This window comes from Zea mays, chromosome 1, assembly GCF_902167145.1.
Source record: "Zea mays cultivar B73 chromosome 1, Zm-B73-REFERENCE-NAM-5.0, whole genome shotgun sequence".
Lineage (NCBI taxonomy): Eukaryota > Viridiplantae > Streptophyta > Magnoliopsida > Poales > Poaceae > Zea > Zea mays.
Window position 1 is genome coordinate 53785782 of NC_050096.1, and position 10903 is coordinate 53796684.

General features: G+C 48.8%; 1 protein-coding gene and 1 pseudogene across 1 annotated transcript; both read left to right on the forward strand.

Annotated features, from left to right (window-relative positions):
- The first annotated feature begins 5564 nt into the window (after positions 1–5564).
- On the forward strand, positions 5565–5980 carry LOC103634604 (uncharacterized; annotated as a pseudogene).
- A 764-nt stretch (positions 5981–6744) lies between these two features.
- Positions 6745–7975, forward strand: LOC103634605 (probable H/ACA ribonucleoprotein complex subunit 1). Its single transcript, XM_023301390.1, has 5 exons — positions 6745–6914; positions 7001–7075; positions 7514–7575; positions 7661–7738; positions 7812–7975. The coding sequence occupies exons 1-5, from the start codon at positions 6760–6762 to the stop codon at positions 7958–7960; spliced, it is 519 nt and encodes a 172-aa protein (XP_023157158.1). The 5' UTR covers positions 6745–6759; the 3' UTR covers positions 7961–7975.
- Positions 7976–10903: the final 2928 nt, after the last annotated feature.

Below are 10903 nucleotides of genomic sequence, written 5' to 3' on the forward strand. Positions count from 1 at the left end.
TCGAGCCCTCGGACCCTATCGAATGGGTCCGGGTCCGGCAAATCACCTGTAGGTACTTTTGGAGCGCGCCTCTGGGCCACTAGCCGACCCTTATCGAACGGGGCTCGGGCGTCCACTCGGATCACCCGCTAGCAACTCACCGGAAACACCATGTTCGGTGCCCTCCGAGGGTAACATGGCGCTTTCCCCCCTTCCTCCTTGCGTAAAGGCGACAAAGGGGCGTATAATAAAAGTCGAGACGGTCCTTGATCGTCCTCTCGCTCCGTGCAGAGGCTCGGGGGCTGCTCTCGCACCAGGCTACGGCCGAACCGTTGACCACGTCAACAAACTAGCGTGAAAACTCAGAGCCTGACCGTGCACCCGGACTACGGCCAGGCCACACAAGGAAACAACAAGGCCGCCCGAGGCATCGCAAAAAATCAAGACCTCAGAGGAGTCAAACCACTCCTCCGAGGCCTCGGGGGCTACACCCGGCGGGTGCGCTTGCGCGCACCCACCGGAACAAAATACAACCGAAAAGGGCTGGTCCCCTTGCAAAAATCCGGCAGAACCTCCAAGCGAGTGCCCGCACTCCCTTTGAGGCTCGAGGGCTACTGTCGGGTACCGTAATTAGGGGTACCCCCAATACTCCTAAACACGGCCGAAAAACATCTTCAGAACAAACCATACACGGCTGATAAAGCACGGTTCAAGTCAAGACCACGTCTGCCGAGGGACGCGACCTCATCCGAGCCCAGCCTCGGCCTCGGGCGGGAACAGTAGTCCCGGACGGATTCACGCCTCGCCCGAGGGTCCCCTCAGGCGATGAGCGCACCCTCGGGTCGCTAGAAGCCCAGCTTGGGCAGACTTTGTCGTGCGGCGACCTTGGCCAAATCGCCTTACCAGCCGACCATATCGCATGCACATTTAATGCGGGGATTGCCTTACACCTTATCCTGACACGCGTGCCTCAGTCGGCAAGGTCGAAGTGACCGCAGTCACTTCGCCCCTTTACTGACCGATCTGACAGGAAAACAGCGTCGTTCACCCCGCTCCGGCTACCGTGCCAACCACCAGGATAAAACTAAGTCACGATCTCCCACGAGTCCGGCCTCGGGCGCAACAAGGAGCTCCGCCTCGCCCGACCTCAGGCCTCGGCCTCAGCCTTGGCCTCGGAAGAAGATCTCCGCCTCGTCCGAGCCCAACCTCGGCCTCAGGAGAAATCTCCGCCTCGCCCGACCGGGCCTCGGACCGACTACGCTATAGGGGATACATCATTACCCTACTCCTACCTAGCTGCCTCAGGCTATGAAGGAACAAGACCGGTGTCCCATCTAAGGTTACTCCGGTAACAGGTAATGATGGTTCCCCGCGTGCGCCCATGACGTCGGATTGCTCTCAACCTCCTACGGAAGCAAGACAACGTCAGCAGGATCCATGCCACACCGACAGTTGTGCTTTTACAGGGCTCAAGGCACTTCTTCGACGGCCACGTTAGCTCGCAGCTACATCCCATTGTACAGCTGGGCATCTCCTTGTATCTATAAAAGGGGATGTCCAAGGCCTTCCCAAGGCACGTGGTGGAACGCACAACACACCACGCGAAGTCGCGGACAGACGTGGCAACACCGCCAACGTTGGCCGGCGCCCTCTCGCTCTCGCCCTCGCTGTCTCGCGACGCTTGTAACCCCTACTACAAGCACCCCGGTGCGAGATAATATAAGCCACGTTTCCCTCTTGTGTTCCATCTTGCATCCACCCATCTGGGCAGGGGCACGCAACAATAAATTTACTGGTCGGTTGACGGTCCTCGCGGGTCCGAAACGCCGACACAACTCTATTCCTACATTTTTTTCATCCCTATGATTTACTAATCCTCCATTCCAAAGGAGGCCTAAAGTTTAGAAGTGGGAACTAAACACCCTCTTAGTCACCTATTTAGTATTTTAGAGACTAAAAGTGACTAAACTTTAGCCACAAAAAATTATGATGTAGAATGTAACACCCTCTTAGTTTTTTAAAAGTTTTCACTAGCTCCACCTTCTCTATTATACCAACTGCTTATACAAACTTTTTTCTCTTTTCTATCTCCTCTCATAGAACCGATAAAACCAAAAAAAACTTCCAATGCTGTGGCTACAGTAGAGGAGCCAGAGTACCTGGATCCCTACCAAAGATGAAAGACCCTTAGCTGTTTAGCTTTAATCATGCGTGTCTCTTCTAAAGCTGTCTAGTCTTAATCATATCTCATGCCATAAACGTCCGTTGGTAGCAGGCCAATTACAGATCGCCCCAGCTGTTACTGCTACACAAATTTGAAATCATGCCGATTGCACGTTGTCAAGTTGACCAAAAAAACAGGTCTGCAGCTTTGCGTCCGAAGAACTTTCACGGGGTGGTGGACAGATGGGAATTTTTTTTTTGGTGCAGCCCGTATACAAACTATGGTGTTTACAGTCCCCCACAAAAAGAAAAATAGACTTATCTGTAGCAGCAACAACAACAACTAAAACGTTATCCGGTGAACCTGCAGATGGATCATATACTTCTTTTGTGATGGGCCGTAAACATCCGGTTTTGTATCCGGGCTGCAAAAAAAAAATTTCCGGACAGATGGGCTGCGCCAGAGTATCTCCACCATTCTCTATTCCACTCAATTTATCGCTTCTTATTTTAAACTTTACAATATAAAAATATAATCTACAGTGTAAAATATTATTTTGCACGGCTAACACAGCCTGCTGCTGCTTCTCGAGATGGCTGGCGTTAATACGATCCTGCGCCGGCTGGCTGCTCATCAGCGAGTCAGTGACAATAAGCGCTGCAGCCTGCAGGAAATTGTAGACTGTTGGGTTAGTCAAAGAGGATGTGGAGCCGTTCAAAGTAGCTTCGGGCTTCTAGGGTGTGGACCGGTGTTTTTAAGTGGTTCTTCTGTTTTTCTTTTTGTGAGTTTTTCCTTTGTTGAAGTGATCAGATGTCTTGTGCTCTTCTAGCTATATTTTATTTTGAGTTTATCTCCATCTAATAAAAATTACGGCAACTCTCTTCTTTAAAAAAAATTATCGCGGTCTGATTCGAGGTACAACAGTTCGTTGCTAGCTTCTAGTTCCCTCTTACATCAGGTAAATAAATAGAAAAAGGTCAGCATATGAATCAAATTTCGTTGTATCCCCTTTCTAAACACGTACTTGAGATCAAATCTAGTACGCCCTCCGTTCTTAAATATATAACGTCATTGACTTTTTTCAAAAAAATTACCACTTATCTTATTAAAAATAAATCTTGAGTTATCATTTGTTTTATTGTGACTTATTTTATCACTTAACATAGTTTGAGTATTACTTAAAATTTTACATTTTCGAATAAGTATTTTGAATAAGACGAGTAATCAAAGTTTTTTAAAAAGTCAACGTCGTCGTATGTTTAAGAACGGAGGTAGTAGCTAGTAAAAGAAACATAGTCACTGTCGCGTTCACCACTCACGGCTCACTATATACCTCCATATTCTAATTTTTCTAGTGGCTAAAGGTTGCAAGTAAGGTCATGCAGTCTAACAATGGTACCGCGACCAGATTTTGGGTTCGGACCATAACTCTAGAGGCTAGACTACCTTCAGTTTAGGGATGAATCCAAACAAAACACCCTACAAAACTCGAATTCATGTTTATATCCATTAGAACAACAAGCAAAAGTAGGGAAGATTCAAACTCAAACCCTTACCCAGTTTTCCTTAGATCTCTGAGCTCAGTCAGAGTCCTGATCAAGAAAGGTCACGAAGGCTAACGCTCTAGGCGGAGGGTTCGTCCCTTATAGGTAAGATCTTTACTTGTGCTTTAAGTCCTCCCAACAACTACACAAGGATCGGCCCTCCATAGTCCATCTCATGTGCACACAACCAAGGGAACCAGCGGGTGACCTTTTTTAACCTCATCCTGAAATTCACTCTCACTAGGGTTCAAACTCAGGACCTGAGGAGTGCTACTCAGACCACCTAACCGACTTAGTTCACACAGAAAAGTGGAGGGGTCATTAGTGTTACTTGGCCATCAATGAGGTCGACGGATCATGGAAGATGGCAGCACGATCGTCGGTCTTAGGCGCGAATATGTGTGCATGGTCTTAGGACATCATTGAGAAACCGCTCGGTAGCGGCACGCTCACCCCTCGGGTGAACGCCCGCACTAGCCAGGGGTCTTGTGCGCGGCGTTAACACTCAACCATGCCTCTGTCTCATCGGATATGGGGGAGAAGGTAGAGGAAGAAAAAGGGGAAGGCGCTCTAGAGAAAGGGAGAGAGAGTTGTGTGGGGAGAGGGAAAGAAAATGGGTAGGGTTTTCTGTACCCATGTGGATTTTTTTCACCTTTTATACTCGATGCATTTTTATAATAAGGGTTCATAGTCGTCTGATTTGATCCAATGGGTCAAAGTTTGTGTGGGCAAGGGCGCTCGACTTCTTTCGGCCCAGACGAACTCTTGAGCATATAGACACACAACAAATGTTTGTAGATTCGCTCACTAAAGAGCTTACATCCAATATGTCGGAAAAACATGTAGTTGACATGGGTTTACTTAAGCATCTATGATTCTAGATCAATGGATCATCAATACAATCATCTCCTTCAAAAAAATGGTTCGCTACTTTGAGATAAAAAAGGTGTAGTCACTGAGTTCAATATTACTTGACTAGCTGTTGTAATGCCTTGATCTTAATATACTAATCTATTGAGGAGTAACAATTGTAACTCGAGGTAGTAAGTAGTTAAGAAATTAAGTTTTAAGCATAAACAATCAGTAGCGGAGGACAAAAGAAAAATATGGTATGGCTGAGAAAAAATACAAGCAATGTGAATCAAACTCACAAGTCACAACCTAGTAACCTACAGCTTAAAACACGGCAGCCTATATCCAACACACCACATATTGTTATATGATTATAATGTAAGATATAAACACTTTAAAATTTATGGTATGGCTGAGGCTATACTTAGCCACAATGGCTCCTCCGCCACTGTAAGCAATACGTATGAGATCAAGAGAGGAAAAATATTGAGTTGATCCCATTTGACTCGGTCAAGAGACCGAGTCCAACCACGCAACGCCATGCTCTGATTAGGTCGTAATAAGCTGTTGGTTATGGTCCCTTCCATATTGCGTAAATGAAATCTATACTACTATATTAAGGCGGTAAGGGGTAGGCTGCCTCCACCTGGTTCTGCCTTCAGCGAATCTCGACCGTCCATCTATACCAATCAAATCAGCACCGTCCGTCGCAACGACGCCCCGTGCCTCCGCCATCTGATCCGCCAAGAACAACTGTCCTCGTCCCCCAACTCCATCTTTTCCAGCCTCCAGCCCCGTGCGCATCGCCGCCATCCTCATCCAGGATCCGTCACCTCGCTCCGCCGAGGTCACCACCAAGCAAGCAGGTCACCACCGAGCAGGAGAGTGTCGAGTCGTTGCGGCGGTAGAAGGTGACGCCGCAGTACTGCGAGCTACGGGAGCGCGGGCCGTGGTGGCTCTTCTTGGCTGGTGACGGCGTGGCTTCCTCGTCCTCGTTCGCGTCGGCCGCGTCACTGTCGCTCCAGATGAGGATGCTGAACTCCAGCACAACCGGCGTTGAGCTGGACCCCTCCGCCGGCGCGGGCGCACCGCCCGCCGACGCCGCTTCCGACGCGTTCAGCACCGACGACCCTGAGTCGCTCGCCTCCATCTCCACCGGCGGTGGCACCTCGGTCACGTTCAGATCCAGCTGCATCTCCTGCTCCTGCTCCCCTCCCCTCCAAGATTACAACTCGCAAACGGCAGCCCGCCATTGATCCCCAGTCGCAACTGGGCTGCTAGCTACCTGGCGAACTGGTGGTGTACTGGTGTCTACTTCAAGAAGAACCAGAGGAGGAAGAGGTAGAAGCAGGAGAGTGCCGAGTCGTTGTTGCGGTACATTTAGGCTCCACGACCGCGAGAGCTGATGCCTCCTCACTCCCGATCCATGACAACCATCCTGCACGCAACTCTAGAGACGGCAGGGGCGGCACGACCCTAGCCACTGTAGTGTCGCTTCACGACTCAAGAACACCGTACCCGGAGTCCCGAACCACCAATCAGTAATCAGATATCCTTTAATTTCTTTCATTCCTAGCTAGCTAGCAAAGCTAGGGGGTGAAGAGGATGACCGATTAGCTAGCTAAAGGCGGCGGTTTTTTTTACAGGAAAGAATGGGGGTCTTTCGGTGCTCCGGCGGCTGGCCGGCCGGCTGTGGCGATGCGCAACGGAGCCTAGGACACCAAACACAGTCGCAGGAGGGCCTCCAAACGGGTAAGGGGCCTGGGACACCACCCTGGGGGGGACACCGAACGACGGCGGCGACTGAGACGACGCACCTGGAGGCCCTCTGAACGGTGGCAGTGGCTGGGACATTACCCCAGGCTGTCCGCGAAAGGGCGGTGAGGCGGAAGTTGACGGCGTCGGCGCCGGGCGCGCTGCCAGGGAAGGTGGGATGGGCAGCGGACGGTGGAGGGCCCAGACGCACAGCTAAGGTGGGCGGTGCCTGCTGCGGCGTGAGCCCCAGCGGGGCGCGGGGCGCCGGGCGGCGGGGCCGCGCCGCAGGAGATCTGGAGGTTGGCGAACGCCTCGGGGAGAAACTATTCAAGGAACTTTGTTGCCCTGTTGCACCATAATATTTCTTACTTTAAGGACAAAGGTTATGATGAGGTTGTATTCAAGGCCATGGGGAGGGCTATCAATAAGATTGTCATGGCTGTGGAATTGATCAAGGTACTCCTGATGGCTCTGGTGCTTACTAATATTACTTATCACTTGATTCTAATTGTTACTGTTATTACTGTGAAGAGGAGGATTGTTGACCTCCATCAGAATACCACCACTGGATCTACTGATATTACTGATATGTGGGAGCCATTGGAGGAAGGCCTACTTCCGTAAGTGACTTGTTTCTATTCTAGGATAGAACTATAACTGCACATGAACCCGTAATTTTGGAGTTCAAGATTATCTCTCTCTGTAGGCTTGAGACAACAAGACATGTCTCTATGATCACTATAACTCTTTCAAAGAAGGAGATGGACACATCATCTATCGGGTATGCATACTGCACTCTTTTGTCAACTGCATTTAATGACTTTCTTTGCCAGTTTGTCTTAACCAAATTCTATGGTTTCCTATGCCATGAACTCACATCTCGCTGTGTCAAGTAATCTAATAAGAAATCAGTACTCCCTATGTTTCTTTTATAAGGTATATAGTAAGATTTGAGAAATCTTTAGAAATGTTCTTTGATCATTAATGGCGCTTACAGTATATCATCAATTGCTTCAAAATCAATTTGCATTAAATTACATGTGAAATGTTGTTCTATTGATACAACTTTTATACATGCATGTGTATCATTTGAGTAATTGTTGGTCAAAATCTAAGAAATCTGTCTTGTTTGAATCTTGATATGTCTATATTTCGAGATGGAGGGAGTAGTACAGGATTCATGCTGGCTTATCAATAGTTGAATTAATTGTTTGGGCAGATATCAATCTCCTTTGCCTGCTGATGAAGTGAAGCCTTTGGTTAAATATGATAATGATGAAGGTATTGTGTGAGATTCCCTTGTGTTATTTATTGTTAATGTTCTAATAATTCTGTATGGCATCATAATTCATTTAATTGATTGTAGATGCACACTCACCTGGTGGCCGTGGAAGGGGTCGTGGTGGTCGAGGCCGTGGGCGGGGCAGGGGCAGAGGTGGACGTGGTGAGGCTGAGTGCTGCAGAGTAAACCATCAATTTGTCACATGTTCAATTATTCCTCACATGTTACGTTTTAGGAAATGGGTTCAATGAGTATGCTGATGCTGGTTGGGAAGACGATCACGCCCCTGCATATATGGGCAATGGATATGCCCGTGGAAGAGGTCGCAGTTTTAGGGGCCGTGGTAGGAGAGGCGGCTACAATAACCAGCCTGAATACCAATAGGTCGGAGGTTATTACGAGGAGGCACCTGTTCATGCTCCAGCTTTAGGTGGGTAACCTCATAGGACACAAATGAAGTGTACAAAATATTTTCAAACAAAATTACATGTCAACAAAATTAAGCAAGGCCTGAAGATAATCTGAAGAGCTTTGTACAGGCGATTTTCTTCTGACAAGGGAAATGATATGTCAAATGGTTCATTGATCGTTGTCGATCCTGATTCCTGATGCTTTTATTTTTTTCAACAACAGATTTTCACCATTGGTAATGGAACTGAAACCAGCCTCTCATCAAAGTGGAAACCTTTTTTAGTCGTAAATGAAAGGGAAATAGGCTCACACCTTTTCCTAAATGATTTTGGTGGTTGAATTGCCCAACACAAATAATTGGACTAACTAGTTTGCTCTAGATTATAAGTTCTACAGGTGCCAAAGGTTCAACACAAACCAATAAAAAGTCCAAGAAATGGTTCAAATAAAAAGAGCAAAAGACAACCGAAGGCTGCCCTGGTCTGGCGCACCGGACTGTTCGGTGTACCACCGGATAGTGTCCAGTGCACCAGGGAGATCAACTCCGAACTTGCCACCTTCGGGTTTATGGAAATGCCCTCCGCTATAATTCATCGGACTATCCGGTGTAGCACCGGACTGTCCGGTGTGCCAAGTGAAGTAACGGCAACAGCGCCAACGGTCGACTGCAAAAGTGAACAGTAAACAGTGTCGACTACGCGTGCAGAGTCAGAGCAGGCGCCAGATGGCGCACCAGACAGTGAACAGGACCTGTCCAGTGCACCACCGGACTGTTTGGTGGCCCACATGTCAGAAGCTCTAACGGTCGAACCCTAACGGGTGGGTGACGTGGCTGGCGCACCGGACAGTGTCCGGTGGCGTACCGAACTGTCCGATGGCGCACCGGACTATCCGGTGCGCCCTTCGACAGCAGCCTTCCCTAACGGCCACTTTGGTGGTTGGGGCTATAAATACCCCCAACCACCAACACTTCAAGGCATCCAAGTTTTCAGCCAACACAATCAATACAAGAGCTAGTGCATTCAATACAAGACACAAATAGATTGAATCAAAATCTCTCCAAGTCCCAATTCCACTCAAAAGCATTAGTGGCTAGAAGAGAGAGTTTTGCCGTGTTCTTTGAGCTCTTGCGCTTGGATCGCTTTTCTTTTTCCTCTATTCTTGCTTCTAAGTTCTTTGTAATCAAAGCAAGAGACACCAATTGTGTGGTGGTCCTTGCGGGGACTAAGTGTCCCAATTGATTGAGAAGAGAAGCTCACTCGGTCTAGGTGACCGTTTGAAAGAGGGAAGGGGTTGAAAGAGACCCGGTCTTTGTGACCACCTCAACGGGGAGTAGGTTTGCAAGAACCAAACCTCGGTAAAACAAATCACCATGTCATCCGCCTTATTTGCTTGTGATTTGTTTTCGCCCTCTCTTTCAGACTCGATTATATTTCTAACGCTAACCCCGGCTTGTAGTTGTGCTTAAACTTTATAAATTTCAGATTTGCCTATTCACCCCCCTTTAGGCGACTTTCAATTGGTATCAGAGCCCGATACTTCATTAGAGCCTAACCGCTCGAAGTTATGTCGGGAGCTCACGCCAAGAAGGAGATGGTGACCGGCGAGAAGCCTGTCATAAGCCACGGGAAAGCTCCATCGGGAGAGTTGAAAGGGAAATGTGCCCTTGGGCCATTTCTAAGTATTTTGGTGATTGAGTGCCAACGCAAGTGCTTTTGTGTTGATCTATGCAATATGGTGGACAAAGTGCAAATCATGTCAAAAGGTATGTTTCTAGACTTAGTACATTGTTTCATGGACTAATGCATTGTGTCTAAGTGCTGGAAACAGGAAAGATTGAATTGGAAATGAGATGGCTCTGTTCAGCCAAAGTCAGCTCGGTCTGGGTGCACCGGACTGTCCGGTGGTGCACCGGACTGTCCGGTGGTGCACCGGACAGTGTCCGGTGCGCCAGACTGGCTCAGGCGAACTTGCTGCTCTTGGGAATAATTTAACGGTGTACGACTATAATTCACCGGACTGTTCGGTGTGCACCGGACTGTCCGGTGAGCCAACGGTCGGCCGGGCCAACGGTCGGCTGCGCGATCCGCGCGAGACACGTGGCCGAGCCAACGATCGAGAGGGGCACCGGACTGTCCGGTGTGCACCGGACAGTGTCCGGTGCGCCAACGGCTCCAAGGCGCCAACGGTCGGCTTCGCCAGATAAGGAAGGAGATCCGCACCGGACAGTGTCCGGTGGTGCACCGGACTGTCCGGTGCGCCAGGCGACAGAAGGCAAGAATTGCCTTCCTGGAATGCTCTCAACGGCTCCTAGCTGCCTTGGGGCTATAAAAAGGACCCCTAGGCGCATGGAGGAGAACACCCAAGCATCCTTTGAGCATTGTTGATCACTCACACTCCATTCTTGCGCACTTGTTCGACATTCTTAGTGATTTGAGCTCCGTTCTAGTGTGAAACTTGTGATAGTCTCTTGAGCTCAAGTCTGGGTCTTGTGTGTGCGTATTTGCTGTGATCTTTGTGTCTTGTGTGAGTTGCTCATCCCTCCCTTACTCCGTGCTTCTTTGTGAACATCAAAGTGTAAGGGCGAGAGGCTCCAAGTTGTGGAGATTCCTCGCGAACGGGATATAAAAAGAAAAGCAAACACCGTGGTATTCAAGTGGGTCTTTGGACCGCTTGAGAGGGGTTGATTGCAACCCTCGTCCGTTGGGACGCCACAACATGGAAGTAGGCAAGTGTTGTACTTGGCCGAACCACGGGATAAACCACTGTGTCTACCTGTGTTGATTCTCTTGTGGTTATTGTGTTTCGCTAAGACTCTTCTCTAGCCACTTGGCAATACTGTGCTAACGCTTAACCAAGTTTTTGTGGCATTAAGTTCAAGTTTTACAGGATCACCTATTCACCCCCCCTCTAGGT